The sequence below is a fragment of the Rhipicephalus sanguineus genome, unplaced genomic scaffold (assembly GCF_013339695.2).
Source record: "Rhipicephalus sanguineus isolate Rsan-2018 unplaced genomic scaffold, BIME_Rsan_1.4 Seq1064, whole genome shotgun sequence".
NCBI lineage: Eukaryota > Metazoa > Arthropoda > Arachnida > Ixodida > Ixodidae > Rhipicephalus > Rhipicephalus sanguineus.
The window spans coordinates 34,309-54,345 of record NW_023614259.1 but is presented as its reverse complement, the minus strand read 5'-3'; the positions used below and the strand labels follow the sequence as shown (position 1 = coordinate 54,345).

Genomic DNA, 20,037 nt, shown 5'->3' with positions numbered 1-20,037 from the left:
ACACTGCTGAGCTTTCTATGGGGAGTCTGTGCTTGCCTTGGCTTCATTTTTTATTCGATTCATAAGGTTGCGCTTGAAGGCTAACAAGAAAGCGGGCTCCGGGCCTCCATCATTTAAGCCTTCTTTTGTTAATCGCTAGTACAGTAGCTATATATGGCAGTATGAAGGCCTAGCATTCACGAGTGGCACCATGGGTTGATATGAAAGTAATGAGAATGAATTGTTGTTCGTGATGCGGCGCTGAAGGGCACACAACCAAACTGCGATGTAATAAGCTATGCCAGCGCCAGTTATACTAGGTCTTACTAGTGCCATTGAAAGCAAGCGCCACACATTATTCACGAGCACCTTTTAGGTGCGTTATGGTGCAAGCACCTTCAAACCTTGGTTTAACGCAAGGGATCGTAAACGTAAAGAAACCGTCGAAGGAACGGGTGTCGTCTGGTGTCTTGTCGCTGAAAGGTCCGAGCAAGAAAAGTTCATTTGTGACCATCCTGTCGCTTCTATGCGGACGTGTTTCGATTGGCTAATGGACGCTACAGTAGCCCAACGCCAAATGCGCAGCACTATTTAGTTAGTTAGTTAGTAGGTGCTATTACAACCACCGGCGCCACCTTAAGTTATGGCAAGTGTACTAGATGATGTCGGGCGGCAGACGAGCACGCACGAACTACATCTGCCTACGCACTCGCGAATTCGGTTGGAAAACATGTGTCTTAATGTTTTCATAATTTTTATTAGGTATATTTTACCGGTTCAATGTCTGAATACTGCTGTATCTTTCTGCGCCATCAGTATGGAGGGACTGACAGCAAAAGAAGTTTGGTATGCGTCCAACATGTCACCGACGTTCGGATGGCATTAGCAAGACATTTAGTTTATCGCAATGGCTGTCAGACGAGATTCAAATGATTCATGCTGAGCGACACGAACCCGGACTTCAGGGCTAAGTTTAACAAGTATGCACTCTGAACTACATTCACCTTACGACAAAAACGCCCTGGTGCGCAGCTGGTCAGTTATTCCACCAAAAATGTGCGCTTTGGAACTAGCAAGGATGTGGGTGGCTTGGCCGCCTGGAGAGAGAGAGCGTGCGCGCGCGCGCGTTTGTGTGTGTATGTGCGTGTGTGTTTGTGTGCGCGTGTGTGCGCGTGCGTTCGTGTGCGCTTGTGTCTATGCGTGTGCACTTTAATATTGTGCAACACTATTTACAGCTTGCATTAGTAACACTAATTCAGCTCGATGTAGTTGCACCTTTAACAAAACCCAGCATGCGGTACCCTTCCCCAGAAGTTCCGCACGTCAAATTGCTCGCTGCTTCTGTAGTTGATGGGGTTTAACTTCCCAGTCCAACACTATAAGATTAAATTTGCCCCCGCGTGTTTCTTGGAAAGCTCGCTTATTTGATATGTGAATCTTTCTTTTGAATTTCGCGTCCATCGGAGTGTGCCCGGGGTCGAACACGAGTACCATGACCCTAGTAGGAGGAACGCCTTATCAATTAAGCAGACGCGGCACCTGTTGGTGCACTGTGTTGCTGGCGCACACGTCACCCTGCGTAATGACACTGTTTATAGACGATTATCTCAACAAGCACCACGAATTTAATGTCCACTGGCAATTTGAAATTACAGTAGCACAGGAGTTCTACGCACGGTGAAGAGTTTACTTGGATTATTGCAACGTTTCTTACAAGCCCTGTTCGACGCACTGATTGAATGACACATCAAAAGGATAATACACATTATGTTCATCCACACGGAGTACAAATATGCATCAGATCACAAAAACCGACACGAAAACGTCAGGAATGTTTGACATGATTTAAAAATATAGTTACAAAAGACCAAGTGTACAATGATCGCCAGTAATATAGGTATTGAGGGTTAGGGTATCCTATAAACAAAGGAATAGCTTTGCTCGCCATTGCTCCCGCACGAAATAAGTCTAACGAAATGGTAATAAAGTAATAAGTAAGGAAACAGCGCTAGCTAGTTCCCCTTACCTCACGGGACGTACGACTCGTACGTCTTGTTTCGTTACAGCTTTGTGAAATCGGTTTAGCGCTTCTCGCGAAAGAGGGCTGCGCATTATGGTCACGATGTAAAATGTTGTACACATCGAGTGTTTTGCGCTCGTTTGTCAGTCTGCTTCTATACGATAAGGAAATGCACAAGAAAAGAGGAACAGAGTTCATTAAACCTACGAACTAACGGCTGTGTTCCCACAATGACCATGAGCACCTAAATTAAGGCAACGAAACACGAGATACTACGCACATTCGCTGCAAGTGCGCGTTGACGCCTGAAATAGTTGACATTATAGAGATCCCGGCTCAAGAAACCTAGCTCACTGTTGCCCGACGTCCTACCGATTTCGCATATCCTCTACTGCAGACCAATAGTAGAAAGTGGACGCCATATGTACCAAGAACAAATGTTAGCCGTTATTTTAGAGAATATGAAGGCTCTGTTCAATAGTTGATCACGACCATGAATAACGTAGAAGTCGCGAGAATTCAAGCTGACGCGGGAGCCACTGGTGTCGCCACGGTCGATATCGCCATTCGTTGTGTGAGTAAGCATTACACGCGTTATCGCCGTGTAACTGCACTAAAATACAACGTACTTGAGCTGCAAAAGCCAAATAACATCCGATCATTCGTTAATTAGTGTCGTCTCGTTACAAACGCATCCAGAACTCTCTTGGGTTAGTGCCACTGGCCAATCACCCCCTAGCGCCCCTTACAGCGCACGCACTTCCCAAAACGGACGAACAAGGCAGGTGGTGAAAGCCCTAGGAAAAGCGCGCTTCATACAGTCCGCACGAATCGAAACGCGAAAATTTAGGGCCAAAACGCTCGCACTTTACTTTGCAGCGTCTGCAGTTCGTGCAGTATTGGTAATTGTAATGACAATTGTTGGGTTTTAACGTACCTGAACCACGATGCGATTACGAGGGACACCGTTGTGGAGGGCTCCGCAAATTTTGACCACCCGGAACTCTTTACCGCGCGCTTAAATATAAGTACAACGGCCTCTATCACTTCGCCTTCAGTCGAAATGCAGCCGCCCCGGCCATGAATCGATGGCGCGACCTTCGGCTCAGCAGTACAGCACCATAATCCCTTGACAACCACCGTGGGTCACGGCTTAATTTCGACTGAAACGCTTACATCGGCGCCAACGTTACCATTATCGGACAGATTCGCAGCGACGTGACGCGGTTATCCCGAGCATTTGCTCGCAGCAGTGGTTATACTAAAAAAACAATGTCGCGTTCCAGTCCGTGAGTACCGTGCATGACGATTGTTACTGTTTTATTTCGGCCCACCACTACTCTCCCCCAAGACATTCGCCCTAAATGATGATAAGTACTTCTCTTACCTCACCTCAATGTTGAGTAACTCCAGATCAGTGAGCGAAGTGGCCTGCTCCACGTAGGTACCAATAATGCGCACCACGTCTTTGCTGAAACACATGCTCGAAAGTTCGAGGAATGTTATGTTCGTCATGCTTGCGATAGCCTCGCAACAAATAGTTGACTCGGTCAGCGGCATCTGAAGTGACAAAAAATGTAAGAAGGAGGTGAAGAATGCCTGCCAGCGGCTTTTACGCAAATACTGTAATGGCGCTAGACAGCATGTAATTTCAAGAAACGTGTACACCACACTCCAATCACAGTTGCAGCCTTTGAGACGTATTTGTCAAGTAATGGCCATCTACTTGGGAGAGGGCGGTGCTATTTTTTAACGCCGTGCGGCCTGTCCTTTCATGTCATCAATGGTAGGCGTGCTATCTGCCTGGCGCATAAAGCTTGCTCAGAAAGAGCGAACGCAGGGTTTCAAGTAAAAGAGTGCGCAGCTCCCACTAGTGGCACAAGGCTAGAACAATCAGCGGAGCTAGTGTTTGACGTAGGTAAGTCTTGCTAGTAATGCCGAGCTTTTGCAAGAGATGGCAAGTTTTACTAGTAGTACTAAGTATGGTTAGATTTGGCTACACTTCGCTAGACGTGTCATGTGACCACCTGTTACGTGATGTGATTTTAGTCATGTGACTAGGTGCCACGTGGTTTTCGTCAGGAACATGTCCCGTGACTAGCTGCTACGTGGAACGTGTCACGTTACTAGCTATTACGCGATGTTGCGTGATTTTTGTCACGTGACTAGATGTTAAGTGATGTCACGTGATTTCTGGTCACTTGACTGGTTAAATGATAGTACGTGATTTTTAGGCCCGTGACTACTCATAACGAGATGTTACGTGATTTTTAGTCACGTAACATACTCGCTTTTTACAGCGAAAGCTGCTATGAGAGTATTTCACCGGCAGTTTTTGGCGCCGTAGTTGTCCGCCGCCGCCGCCGCCGGTGTCCGTAACCAGTATCGCTCGAAATAAAAAAACGAAATAAGAAAAAAATTCCAGGATGGAACGAGGTTCGAACCTGGGCCCTCTGCGTGGGAGCCCAGTATTCAACCTCTGAGCCATGCCGGTGCTTGAAACTGCATTGCAAAAAGGTCCTATATAGGCTTCATGTCGGGAAGGAACCACATTAGCATATGCAATATAGCGTAGTAGAAGAGTAAAATAAGCACCAAGCGTCGCACAACGCGAATTCTGTAACTAGGCGTCACACAATGCTAATTGCGCAACGAGTAGGTTGTTGAATGCTTCCAGCCCATTACAAAGGGCTCTGCCATAATTATTCATCGTCATCAGGCACAGCATAAACAAAGTGCGCATAATACCTTACATGAGTTTAGCAGGTACCACGGCTCTCCGTAGAATGACGAAAAATGGCACAGTGCCTGCTGCCCTACTCAAAAATTACAATAATTTATAGCGTAGTGGGTTCCTCGCAAGTGCACTCGTATTGGTTGCCAAGGAAGCCCATAAGTGCATGAACCATTTCCTCGGGGTCTCAGTAAAATTACAATGATGTAGAGCATAGTGCGTTCCTCGCAAGTGTACTTGTATTGGTTGCCACGGAAGCCCAAAAGCGCATGATCCATTTCCTTGGGGTCTCAGTAAAGTTCTTCGCCTCCTCCCGTCTCTCTCCCACGTCAACGTATGTTATACAGCATGACGGGAGATGCAAATTACATAATTGGTGGACCGTTTAAAGCTTCCAACCCATTACAAAGGGCTGAGCCATAATTCTTCATCGTCATCAGTCATCGCGTCAACAAAGTGCACATAATGCCTTACAGACGTGCATCTGGTGCCTCGCTTCTCCGCAGAATGACGAATAATGGCTTTGTAGGTGTTTACCAACTTCACAAAAATTGTGATTTATGGGGTAGTGGGTACCTTTCTAGTGTACTTGTATTGTAGCCCCAAGAGAGCTTAACTCTAGAAACGCCGCTCTTCCAGCTTTCGCTGTGACTGTGCTGCGATTTCAGCGCAGGCCTTGCGTTTTTATAGTTTTCGTATTCCACGCCGGACAAATCGGTGAACGTGTTGGGGGAGCGGAGCAGAAGTTGAAGAGGACGAAGCAAGCGCGTACTGGTTCATGATGATGATACTTCCTGTTCGCACTACCCGTTAAACGAAAAGCTTGAAGAACTCCAGTCTTAAAACAAATCCGAGAGATCCCACGCTCTGTAGGAATCGATGTAACGCGAAGCACCCGGCAAGGAGCCGCATACATCGCCTTATTTGTCTTTGAGGCATATGAATCGTTGATGTCATGACATGTAGTTAACTATCGCATGTGTCTCATGCATGGATACACAATCTGGTACGTACCATAGTACTGAAATGTATATTCTCGTATACACAATGATAGACCTGTCATTCATGTTCGTCACGCACTCATGTCATGTCATATTAATTTTCGTATACATATACAGTTGACAAAACAGCCGCAAGCGCACAATGAGTGTCGCATGTAAATGAAGCCATACAACGCATGATGTCACGATTTGCACGTTGTGACCTGCCATTTATGTTCGTGATACAGTCACGTCGCGCAATACCAATTTTGGTGCATATCAAGCTAACGACATTGCCGCAAGCGCACCATGAGCGTGACATATAAGTCATGCCGTACATGACATGCATGTCAGGGTTTTCATGTTATCACCAGTCGTTTGTGTTCGTCATACCGTCCTGTCACGCGAATCCGATTTTAGTGTATATCAAGCTTTCGAACCTGCCGCCGACACATCATGACCGTCGCACGTAAATCATGTCGTACATGACATGCGTTTAATAATTTTCATGTTACCACCTGTTATATATGCACAAAATACAGTCACGTAACATAATACCAACAGTCGTGTACGTGGAACTAGCGAAACCCCCGCGAGCGCACCGCGAGCGTGGCATGGGAATCATAAGGCACACGACACGGATGTCACGATTTTCATGTTACCACCCGTCGTTTATGTTCGTCATACAGTCATGTCACGCAAAATCAATTTTTGTGTGTACGTACCAAGCCAGCGAAACGGCCGCCAGAACTCCATGAGCGTGGCATGTAAATCATAGCGTACATGACATGCATGTCATCATTTTCATTTCAACACATTTCCCTTTTGTTTGTCACAAAAATGCTTCGCCAAGCCAATTTTGGTATATAGCCTAATAATTAAACGGCCGCCAGTGCCTAGAGACCATGTCATGTATATAATGCCGTACATGACACGCACGTCATGGTTTGCATAGTAGAGGCTTTTCACTTATGTTCGTCATACACTATTGTCACGCCGTACCAATTTTGGTATATACCAAGTTATCGAAACGACACCAAGAGCGTGGCATTTAAATCATGCTGTTCATGACATGCATGTCATGATTTTCATGTTATGACCAGTTTGTTCCTCATGCAGTCTTGTCATGCCATACTCATTTTGGTATATATGCCCTCAACGAAACGGCTACTAGAGCGAGCGAGCGAGCGAGCAGGCAGGCAGGCAGGCAGGCAGGCAGCTAGACAGATAGACAGATAGACAGATAGACAGATAGCTAGATAGCTAGATAGCTAGATAGCTAGATAGCTAGATAGCTAGATAGCTAGATAGATAGATAGATAGATAGTAGATAGATAGATAGATAGATAGATAGATAGATAGATAGATAGATAGATAGATAGATAGATAGATAGATAGATAGATAGATAGATAGATAGATAGATAGATAGATAGATAGATAGATAGATAGATAGATAGATAGATAGATAGATAGATAGATAGATAGATAGATAGATAGATAGATAGATAGATAGATAGATAGATAGATAGATAGATAGATAGATATAGATAGATAGATAGATAGATAGATAGATAGATAGATAGATAGATATAGATAGATAGATAGATAGATAGATAGATAGATAGATAGATAGATAGATAGCTAGATAGATAGATAGATAGATAGATAGATAGATAGATAGATAGATAGATAGATAGATAGATAGATAGATAGATAGATAGATAGATAGATAGATAGATAGATAGATACGCTCGAAGTCGCAGAAGTTCCCTGAGAAATGGTTGTGAGACACGTTGGGCTGATTCTTTGACAAGTTTCTAAGTGCAGTGTTTAATCTCGTAAGTAAGCGTTTCCGCTTTCGCCTAAACTTTTTGGGTGGCGTATTTCCCCACCTAACTGAGCGCTACAACCGCTCACCATTTGCGAGTTTCAGAGTCCTTGTAGAAAGCCTGCAGTACCTCCCATAACGTATTTGTGCGAACTATAGCCCAGTGAAATAACCCGACAACATATCGACAGCTTTGCGGACCCTCTGAACGCTCACCACGCAAATGATGTCGATGAAGTTTTGCCTGTACTCCAGTCGCTTGACTCCCATGGCGCCAGTCTTGAGGGCGTGCCACAAGACTTGTCTCTCGAGTGCCGTATGAGCCAAGTCCAAGTATATGTACGTCACGCACCTGCACCGTATAAATGCTCGTCACAAGTGACAAACAGCATAAATGTTCGACAGCATGCTGCCCTCTAACACTTGAAGGCAAACGCCTGCTGCAGGATTTGCTAATGCATAAAGGGATATAATTGCGGACCAGAGTTATTGCAATACAATAAGCTGCAATGTAAGAGACGCACATTACATTTAGATTACCATGCCGTTCTCAGTCGAGTACTTTGTTCCTACTGCCTGAAGCTTTCAGCACCTCACGTGGCATTGCAATGGCTCCTGGATCGCCCCCCGTTTGACCAAGAGACGATGCCACGCGATGGCGTCACAACGTGTGGTCATGCGAGAACGTCATTACGATGTTGCGTTTTAAGCGCGCTCTGTGACGACATTACGAAGTCACAGCGTTACGCCACGGCATGACTTCATGGGTCATTTAGGGCCACGTGGGTTTTTGTGGCACCTCATTTCTCAAGGGGACGCTCAACAATGCGATTAAGGCGTTCGTCTCAAAATTGCCAAAGTAATTGCGGTTGATTGAATAGCTCGTTTTTATTAACCACAACCGTGAGTAGTGGACAAATTATGAGGTGAAAGAAAGCGTGGAGTCGTTAATTCGTAGTTTGTAAGCAAAATGTATTATAAGAAGCGATGAGAGCTCAGTCGGGTTTATTGGGGCAAAAGCAACTTTCGTTGTGTTGCGTCGCCTAGAAGATACCAGAAAAGCGATAGTAAAAGCAACGAAATCTGCACTGGTCAAAGCACATTCTGAAAGCGAACTTCGGCGGAGAAATAAGGAACCATCTGAATACTTATAATAAATGCCTGGGTACTAAGCGCCAACGAATCGAAATGATCATGAGGGACGCCGTAGCGGGCGACTCCAGATTTATGTCGACCACTTGGGACTCTCGGACGTTGGCCCAAATATACGCACACGTCTGCTCCGTCCATTTCGCCCCATAAAAATGTGGCCGCGTGGCAGGGAATCGAGCCCGCGCCCTCGAGCTTAGCAGCGAGGAACCATTTCACTCTGAACGTAGATCACCAGCGAATCTGACGCACAGGTTTCGAAGAATGTACATGTATGTATTGTCTTCATTTGGCACTGACAGTGACAATAGATTTATGATTCTCTTGGTATACACCGATTCGTTCGTTCAAACCCTAAATATTCTTGGTCAGTGGTTAATCTATAAGCGACCGGCAAATAAGCAACCAACATATCAGCAAGGAAGCATCAAAACAGAGTAGCAGCTAAAGATGAGATATTCCCAAGACATGATGACTAGACGTGCGTATATGAAATGCCAAAGTCACACTGGTTGGCTGTCGGTGAGTACATGCGTTATCGGATAGACTGAAGAGCTCCCTTTGAAACGTAGTAAAGCCTCGGTGATACAAATCTCGCAGGCCACCAAAAATATTCGTATCATCCGAAATTCGCACCAGCAGAAAACATGGAAAATTAGTATGCGACAGAAGAAAGCTGGTGTACATTTTCATTTATTGTTTCTCGGGGCCACATAAACGTCATAAACAGCTCTGGATGATTACCAGTAAAGTTTCTAGACGTCAACGGTCATACTTGTACTCGTAAATATGAGGCGCATCTACGCATGTGTAAGTAATGAAGTAGATGTGTTGTCAGCCGTGCAGCTAGTAGCCCCCTCCTAATGTTAAGTTTGCTTTTCCGCATAACGTCAGAGTACTGCGGCGAATATGACTTAAGCAGCGCTTTGCACGTGATAAATGAAGGCGAGAAAGTTTTAGAGCCGCTGTCCTTTGTTGTTGTTATTTTCTTATCGCGGTGCCGTTTGGGATGTTTTTAGAAAGATTTCCGGCCGTGCCCGCACAATCAGAAAGTTTTCTCCTGTGCAAATCGGAGAGTTGGCAGGTGTGCGCGTCTCCAACAGTCGTGTGTGTTGACATATTTGAATTTAAGGCGCGAATAAGACACGGACGAAGTCTGTCGTTCTTACATTGTGTGTTGACGTTGCGCGGCCTAGCTTCTAGGCCAAGACCGTCCGCTCCACTTTCGGTCCTGGCCGATTGCTAGGCCATGACTTGCATCGACGTCGCAGGGACGTGTAAACTCAGCGCAACGACAGTGCCGCGAGTTTCAACGCGTTGAAACGAAGCTATGCGATAGATTATAAATTCTGTTTTCAGTATAGCGAATCAAACATTGTTAGCTATCTGAATAACCTGCGTGCAGTGTAGGACGGTAGAGAGGAGGCTTTACCGCGCGACAGGACTAAGCGCAGCGATGCCGGTAAGAAAGTGATGTTGACACGTTTCAAAACTTATTCCATAAGGGGCAGCCTACTTTCTGACATATTGCGCATCCAATTGAACAAAAAACAAAGAAACATTGTCTTCTTTTAACAATAAAACGTATTTTGCTGTTGTAGTCACCTACGTAAGTTGTGTATGTACGATTAAAATGTAAAAAAAAAAAATTACGCATCTCACGCACGTGAAAAGTGAACATGAAAAGTGTTAGTTGCTACAAAGAGTGGGTGCCAATTCGTAGTTTATGCGACATCCTTCGGGCATGTGCTCGTAAGTAACACGATACGCCAATATTATTCGCGTTCACATGTCGCTTTCAGGGCCTACTGCAGTTTCAGGGCCTACTACAGCCGCTGCCGCCGGGCAGTTGAACCCGTTTCACCCATTGCAGCAATACAGTTTTGCGTAGCCGACTGAATGCTTGCGAATCCACCTCACAGCGTCACAAACAATAGTGCACCCACGGTCGAATGTAACCGTTTTCCCGGAACAGTATTCTTTCAGTTTCATGCGAACAGCGCCAGACTTGCAGCATCTGTTAATATTTTATAGCACACAGGGGTGGATACGGGATCTTTCAGATTGGAGATCGGGTTTTGGTAAAACCTGATATGTCCTCTTCTTGGGGTATACATTTAAAAAAATTAAGGGGGCGATCAGAACATCCAGACGGCCTCTCTGAATTTGGCAGTCGTAGCAAATGAAATGCTTGAAAAATACGCAGAGTGAAGGAATACGCATGCAAAACGTGCCATGAAACGCTACCTTATTGAACTCCACGATCGAAAAGAAACTACAAACAACACGCTCCAGCACAATCGGTCCGTTCGCTGAAAATAGATGACGCGCACGAGCTACCTGTCTAACACGTAATTGTTATCGCAATGTAACAAAGTAACGACGTCATGAGCAGTGCAGGCATGCGCAAGTAGCCGCGATGCAGCTTTCAAGCTCGTATATGAAGCAAGTACACGGCGTGCAAACTGCTTCGTTCCGGCATGACACGAAAGAGTGTTCTCTGATGTGCGCCGATGCTGTCCCATACCGCATACAAGGTCGATCCAAATGGGTCGTGAAGCTTCGGGCGAAAAGCGGTTCAGAACCTATTGCTAGCGACACCAGCCAGGGGAGTTGTGGGTGCTGCGATTGAACCGCGACTGTTTGGAGGGAACAAGCACTAAAACCGAAAAACAAAGTTTTATTCAAGGGCGGAGAATCTTTATGTTTTACAAATGGCATTTATTTCCCGAACAATCCTATGTAGGTGCAATGTGTCAAGAATATATGACAGTGCTTAATTGTTTCTTTTTCTTAGCGCACCCCTGATGAGAGGCGCACGTTATTGTTATTCAGTGCAGCCGTTGCGGTGCATGGAAAGGCGCGCTCGTAAAGTTCGTCTGCGACGACAAATCCGCTCACGTATTCTGGTGCTTCGCACTTGCATGCGTTCTCTGAATTATTGTCGTGAGAATTTGGTTTTTGCTGTGCGCGGAGCTGCGAGGTGATAGTGATCAAAACTTTCTGGTGCCTTTCATCGTTGGTGAACGTGTTGATTGCGGTGTTCAACGGGCAAAAGGACGACGCGGTGAACATTTAACGCCGAACGCTTTCCTCGGTACTCGCTGAAACGATGTGGTGTTCAAGGATGCAATAGCAACACGCGTACGCCTGCCAACCCATCTCTTCTAAATAAGACACCGGGGCAACGGTTCGGAGTACTGTGCCTGCTGGATTTTCGTGGATCAGTATTCCTACTGCCCGGTAGAACACGCAATGCCCACTATATTTCCTATTATCGGTGAGCAGATCGAGTTATCTGACTCGCAACAATTCGTCGGATGCCTGTATACGTTACACGTTGTTGAGCCGACGCCGTGTGCTTGGACCTCTAAGGCCCCCCGGCAGGGACTAGGCGGCTATATATTATATAATATATATATATATATATATATATATTATTATATATATTATATATATATATGTGTGTGTGTGTGTATATGTGTGTATGTGTGTGTGTGTATGTGTGCGTATGTCTGTGTGTGTCTGTGTATGTCTGTGTATGTCTGTGTGTGTCTGTGTGTGTCTGTGTGTGTCTGTGTATGTCTGTGTATGTCTGTGTGTGTCTGTGTATGTGTATGTGTGTGTGTGTGTGTGTGTGTGTGTGTGTGTGTGTGTGTGTGTGTGTGTGTGTGTGTGTGTGTGTGTGTGTGTTAGATGCGCTCAAAGTGCCTTTGGTTCGCAACGACATGTTTCACATTTAAAAAAGCCGGCAGATCCCACGCATTGTGGGAATCGATGTAATGCGAAGCAGCCAGTATGTGTGCACATCATCAGCCAGATCTGCACATCATGAGCCTGGCACGTAAGTCATGCTGTACATGACATGTGTGTCATGACTTTCATGTTAACTCGTGTTATTTATGTTCGTCACACAGTCACGTCGCAAGATACCAATTTCGGTGTATATCGAGCTAGCGAAACGGCCGCCAGCGCACCATGAGCGTGGCACGTAAGACATGCTGTACATGACATGCGTGTCATGATTTTCGTGTTAACTCGTGTTATTTATGTTCGTCACACAGTCTCGTCGTGCAATACCAATTTCGGGGTAGATCAAGCTAGCGAAACGGCCGCCAGCGCCCCATGAGCGTGACACGTAAGTCATGCTGTACATAACATGCGTGTCATGATTTTCATGTTGACTCGTGTTATTTACGTTCGTTACACAGTCACGTCGGAAGATACCAATTTTGGCGTATATAAAGCTAGCGATACGGCCACCAGCGCATCATGAGCGTGGCACGTAAGTCATGTTGTACATGACATGCGTGTCATGATTTTCATGTTGACTCGTGTTATTTATGTTCGTTACACAGTCACGTCGCAAATACCAATTTTGGCGTATATAAAGCTAGCGATACGGCCGCCAGCGCATCATGAGCGTGGCACGTAAGACATGCTGTACATGACATGCGTGTCATGATTTTCGTGTTAACTCGTGTTATTTATGTTCGTCACACAGTCACATCGCGCAATACCAATTTCGGGGTAGATCAAGCTAGCGAAACGGCCGCCAGCGCCCCATGAGCGTGACACGTAAGTCATGCTGTACATGACATGCGTGTCATGATTTTCATGTTGACTCGTGTTATTTGTGTTCCTTACACAGTCACGTCGCAAGATACCAATTTTGGTGTATATCAAGCTAGCGAAACGGCCACCAGCGCACCATGAGCGTGGCATGTAAATCATGCTGTACATGACATGCGTGTCATGATTTTCATGTTATGACTTCTCATTTATGTTCGTCATACAGTCATGTTACGCCATACCTACTTTGGTGTACATTCGATTAACCAATCGACCAGGAGAGCACAAAGTCGTAGGCGGCTAGATAGATAGATAGATAGATAGATAGATAGATAGATAGATAGATAGATAGATAGATAGATAGATAGATAGATAGATAGATAGATAGATAGATAGATAGATAGAAACAGATAGATAAACACATAGGATAGATAAATAAATAGATAAACAGATAGATAAATAAATAGATAAACAGATAGATAACAGACAGATAAACACATAGATAGATAGATAAATAAATAGATAAATAGATAAATAGATAAATAAATAGATAGATAGATAGATAGATAGATAGATAGATAGATAGATAGATAGATAGATAGATAGATAGATAGATAGATAGATAGATAGATAGATAGATAGATAGATAGATAACTAGATAGATAACTAGATAGATAGATAGATAGATAGATAGATAGATAGATAGATAGATAGATAGATAGATAGATAGATAGATAGATAGATAGATAGATAGATAGATAGATAGATAGATAGATAGATAGATAGATAGATAGATAGATAGATAGATAGATAGATAGATAGATAGATAGATACGCTCAAAGTCGCAGAAGTTCGCTAAGAAATGCTTGGCATTTAAAATTGGAGGGCGTTTGAGCTTCGCCATCATGCATAGGAAGCGACAGTCTAATCAGGTCCTCGTGCGGATCGCGTTCTCAATCGCTAGCCAGGCTTCAATTCTCGGTGGATGCCTCAGCCGTGCCGCAACGAAACGAACGTCTGTGCGCGTAACATTGGCCGTTTCAAAGTATCCCAGAATGCCTACTGCAAGTAAAGTTGCTAAGTGCCCACCACGCCATAATCCTTCCTTTTGCGAATCGGCGAAGCACCCCATTCGCGTCCGTAAGGGAAGGCGCGAACCTACGGAGCTGCTCACTTTGTTGATGCTTTTCCTCAAGATGACGATTAAATACGTCGGAGCGATTTGTAATAGGTGGTCCATTAACACACCTACACATTGCAGAATTAAAATGCTTTGACGCATGGCGTGATTCCACGCTTCTGCCACACAATATTACATGCCGTAACGAGGCTCCTTCCACTACAGGAGATTCATATAGTGTCTTTTTGCGCATTAGTTTCACGCATTGGCTTGGCTCTACATAATTGGTCACATAATCTAATAGCAGGTCATCTTTCCATGAATTAAAGAAAAAAACTATTGCTTGGCCCTGTGGTAGAACGCCTGCTTGCCCGACAGAAGGCTTGGTTTCGATTCTCACTCGGACCGCAGATTTTTATTATTCCTTTTATTTTATTTTTTTCGCTCATGGACAACGCTGATTTTTCGCTCACAACCAACGTCGCCGACACCGACACCGATGGTGATGCCGACGTCGGCGCCGCAATTTCTGCGAAAAAGAGCTATTTAACGCTATTGTGTTTAAACGCCTTGTGAAGGCCGCGAACAGTAATTGGAGAGGACTCCCGATAGAAGCGTGAACCATTGCATTACAGTTCATTTAATTGTCTCTCTGTAGATGATCTTACGCAGTGCATTGCTCAACTGTCCAAGGCTACGTTGCATTGTTGCATCGGATCAGCGGATGCCACAGCTCGACTGGCAAATCACATTCACAGCGGCAAATTGTAGAATTTAACAGCGAAGCTTTATTTAGCTAAGTGAAACCAAAGCTCACCTGTCATGTTTACGCAAGACCTCTTAGCGCGTATGTGCAACATAAATGGACCAAGCCCCACTACTCGAAACTGGTCCACTAAAAATGTCGAAGTTGTCCACGGGCTACAACGTGTGTGCCCCAAAAATTGAGCAAATCACACTACTCGCCACCGGTCCACTAAAATTGAAGAGAACACACGGGCAGCAAACCCCATTTAAGGTTTCTGGAGAGACGTGACCATATCACTGAGACAGACTTTAATGAACCATCGAGATTAACCCAATGAAGAAAACCGGGACCGCACATTTCCGCTTCTTTGGTCACCCATCGACGCAGTGCTTGAATGATGGTTTTCCTTCGTCTTACATAGCGTGGCCGATAAATAGCACAAGTAGCGACGCCTGGGGTCGCACGACACGTACTTTTCGGATCTGGCATATCTGTCGCAGAAGTGCGTGAAGTGAAGTGCTGAATTGAAAGGCATATGAACAGCGTGGAAATACCTGTGTTGTCGAAGCAGCACGTGGATGAGTAGGGAAGCGCGAAGAATGTCTTGGTCTCCCAGTTTCTTTTCGGGCCACTGGTAGCCCATTAGCGCGAGCTCGCACCACGTGAACTCTCGAAGTTCGATGCAGTCGTGGGCGAGAATGCGGTTCCACAGCTCCACGTCGGACATGATCCAACAGCGCTTCTCGTCCGGCTCCCACGTGCAGGAACGTTCGAAGCCCACAGCAGTGTGTGCTTTTCCGCAGTCGTCGCCGCCGGCATCGTCGCTCGCAGCACTGGCACGCGAAGCTGGAAGCGTTGAACAAGCAGCAGTCAAGACTTGGGATACAAGGTACAAAGTGCTCCAGCTAAATAGCTAGCTGTTGCGTGTCAATGGAGCCTCCGCTACAACCATTTGAAGTGATCGCTGTACTCCTCCCGGTGCTAACCCAGAAACACTGTAGTAACCTTTAGCGCACTAAAAGGAGACATGAAAGACAACAGCGCAGTGTCGTGTCCTGTCGTTTTTCTTGTGTCGTTTTGTTGCCCTAAAATTGACTATGCACAAGCACCAACTATAGCCCTTTAACGTATTCTGTTAGGGGAGAAACACATCCCCGCATGAACCTAACCTTGAAGCTGAACCAAGGTCAACACCAGCGAAATAACTTCATTGAATCACTAGTGCGACGCGTTTGCGAAAACAAAGAGCGGCTCAAAGTAAGTCTTTCGTTCCACCACCGCCAGAGGCGCTGCCAACATATAGGTTCACGGCGCGTTCAATACTAGAGCGCCGGCGGCGCCTAGCAGCGTTTTTGATGTCTTGGAGTGCTACACATTGGCTCACTTGTCACGCTGTGTACACTCCACGTGTAGTGTCTTGCGCGGTGTCTAAACATGGCAATAATATTGGGGTTTTACGTCCCAATATCCCGGTACGATTATAGGGACCCCGTAGTGGAGGGCTCTGGAAATGTTGACTATCATGTGCGCTTCAACATGCCCATAAATCTCAGTACGCGGGCCCCTAGCATTTTGCCTTCATCGAAATGCGGCCGCCACTGCCGGGATTCGATCCCGCGACTTTCGGATCAGCAATCCCCATTAACCAACAGATCATCGTGGTGGGTGAAGAGTGTAGGCTTCTTGTCATTGCCTAAACGAAGACGTGCAATGAAGTAAATTCCAGCAAACCAGTAGTCTCATGCTTTACTAAGGCAAGCGAAGCCGACTGTCGCTCGAGATACTTGTTTTAACAGCGACCAAGCTGAGCATATTTTTTTTATCCCTGACGCGGAAACGGCACTGCTGCAGACCAATTTAGAGGTATACTCTCCGCAGATAGCAAGTCTTGCTTCTATCTGTGCATAAAAGGGATTATTAAGTCTTTCCGCACCTCCTTTCGGCTTTCTTTTAGATCATCACGAGTTCCGCGCCCGCCATGGTGACAAACGACACCTAACACACGTATACTAGCAAAGAAGTGAATACATTCTGGCTGGATGCAACTGTTTGTTTTCTATTTTGTATGTGACATGAAAGACGAATTTGCTTCGGCTTACTGTTAATATTATATGACTAGACTGCCGAATCCAGCACCATTCGTTACAAAGTGCGCCACACATGATGAGTCCGCATATGGCAGTCCGCTGAGAAGACGGTTGCATAAATAATGCAGTGGCATTACTAATAATGTAATCCCTTTTTGCATGGCCACCCACAATATGAGGATGACGCTCGCCGTATTGTGGAATTACGAATTAATTTTCACCAACTACGGTTCCTTAAAGTGCGCCTACGTCTAAGTACACGGGGTGTCTTTTTGCATTTCGCCCCCCCCCCCCCCGCCAGAAATGATCGGAAATTGAACCCGCGTCGACACGCTTACAAACCCCAACCCTCCTTACCTGTGAGGAGTAGTGTACATCCGACAAAGGCAGTCTAGATTGTCATTCAGCTAGAATAACGAACAGATAAAAGGAAAATGTACAAAAGGCAAAAACAACCTACATTAGCCATTCAACTAGCCGTCAGTGCTGGGAAAAAATTTTTTTCGTCTATTTCGTCTGCACGCTAAACTAAGTAATTCGAGTTCTATAATCCTTCGCAGAAGGAAAGGATTGTGTGACCATGCCGGACTTATTTTACAGCGAAAGCTGTTATGAGATCATTTCACCGGCAGTTTCTGGCGCCGTAGTTGTCCGCCGTCGCCGCCGCTGCCGGTGTCCGTAACCAGTATCGCTTGAAATAAGAAAAAAATTCCAGGATGGAACGAGGTTCGAACCTGGGCCCTCTGCGTGGGAGCCCAGTATTCAACCTCTGAGCCATGCCGGTGCTTGAATCTGCTTTGCAAAAAGGTCCTATACAGGCTTCATGTCGGGAAGGAACCACATTAGCATATGCAATGTAGCGTGGTAGAAGAGTAAAATAACCACCAAGCGTTCGCACAACGCGAATTCTGTAACCAAGAGTCACACAATGCGAATTGCGCAACGAGTAGGTTGCTGAATGCTTCCAACCCATTACAAAGGGATCTGCCATAATTCTTCGTCGTCATCAGGCACAGCATCAACAAAGTGCGCATAATGCCTTACATGTGTTTAGCAGGTACCACGGCTCTCCGTAGAATGACGAAAAATGGCACAGTGCCTGCTGTCCTACTTCTCAAAAATTACAATGATTTATAGCGTAGTGGGTTCCTCGCAAGTGCACTTGTATTGGTTACCAAGGAAGCCCATAAGCGCATGATATTGCCACGGGCGTTTCCTATTATCACTTTTGCTTTATTCGGTTTTCACCCACAAAGACTGTCAGCAACGCTCAGCGCGAACCGCGCCTCATTGTTCGAGAAGCTTCCCGATCATTGTAGATCGTTTTGTTAAGATTGCGCGCAAGACGCGCACACTCGAGCTCATTCTAGAATTTGCGCGACAGCCAGCGATAACGCTGGAATATTCGACGGCACATGTTTAAATGCCGACGCGCTTCACCGCTTGTCAGTTGATCGACGGACGACGCCCTGTTCGCCGCTATCATTGTACAGCGTGTATTGCTGTAGTTCTAGTTCTCAGTTTCTCGGCCACAAGTTCGGCCAAATAAACAGTTTCATCTCGGACGTGCTGACTGTTGTCTTCGTCGACGTCACGACCACGTGACATCTGGTGGAGGTGCTGCTTCTTCCATGATCCGGACGCCCCCGCGAAGCGCTGACCCAAGCCCAAGCCGCGAGGAGGACGACGGCAAAGAAAACCCGGATCGTCGAGCAAGCCGCAGGCAACAAGGTCTACCGCCAGAGCACGGGCCTCTACCTGAAAAGACCCGGCAAACAAAGATCCTGACCTCGACCACAGCGACGATGACAGACGCTGTGCCGCCCGCACCGATCCTTCTCCGGACGCCCAAGGAGCCGCCAACCTTCCGCGGATCGTCGTTCGAAGACCCGGAAAGCTGGCTCGAAGCCTACGACCGAGTCGCCGTTTTTAATGCCTGGACCAGCGAAGACAAGCTACGGCATGTCTATTTCGCTTTGGAAGACGCCGCTCGGACCTGGTTCGAGAACCAAGAGCGAAGCCTGACAACGTGGGATATCTTTCGCACCAGGTTCCTTGCGACATTCACGAGCGTCGTCAGGAAAGAGCGTGCTGAGGCTCTGCTCGAGACCCGCGTGCAGATGCCGAACGAAAACGTGGCGCTCTTCACGGAAGAGATGACAAGGCTGTTCCGTCATGCAGACCCTGTCATGCCCGAGGACAAGAAGGTCCGCTTTCTTATGCGAGGAGTCAAACAGGAGCTCTTCGCCGGGCTGATGCGGAACCCCCCATCGACAGTTCAAGAATTCGTTTCGGAAGCAACGACCATCGAGAAGACGCTCGAGATGCGCACCCGGCAGTACAATCGCCGCGCATTTCAAGACAGCGCAGCTGTTCATGGCCTCGGCTCCGACGACTTCCGCGAAACGATCCGAGCCATCGTGCGAGAGGAGCTGCGAAAGCTTGCGCCGTTTGCACAGCCGGAAGTTACGTCGATTGCTGACGTTGTACGCGAGGAAATCACACAGTCACTGGGTGTTCCTCAGCCGACACCGCCGCAGCTGCAAGCCATGAGCTATGCTGCTGCAGCCCGACGCAACGCCCCCCCTCCTCGCCCACGTCAAGACGCCGCGCCACCCCAGCAGTTCCGCCGCCAGGCACCACCGCCGCCACCACCGACATCATACCGCCCGCCAGCCGGCCAGCGATACACGCCGAGGAAGACCGACGTCTGGCGCGCCCCTGACAACCGCCCGCTCTGCTACCACTGCGGGGAGGCCGGCCACACGTACCGCCGCTGTCAGTACCGACAGATGGGGCTACGAGGATTCGCCGTCAAC

At 46.6% G+C, this 20,037-nt stretch overlaps 1 protein-coding gene across 1 annotated transcript in view; it reads right to left on the bottom strand.

Moving 5' to 3' along the window:
* The window catches only part of LOC119376007 (uncharacterized), a 29,893-nt gene extending 13,919 nt beyond the window's left edge, over positions 1-15,974 (bottom strand). Inside the window, exons 1-3 of the mRNA XM_049411349.1 lie at positions 15,686-15,974; positions 7,759-7,894; positions 3,392-3,559 (exon numbers count right to left, since the gene is read on the bottom strand). Coding sequence (XP_049267306.1) covers positions 3,392-3,559; positions 7,759-7,894; positions 15,686-15,858 — 477 coding nt within the window. The 5' untranslated portion in view covers positions 15,859-15,974. The remainder of the gene's footprint in view (positions 1-3,391; positions 3,560-7,758; positions 7,895-15,685) is intronic.
* Between the last annotated feature and the right edge of the window lie 4,063 nt (positions 15,975-20,037).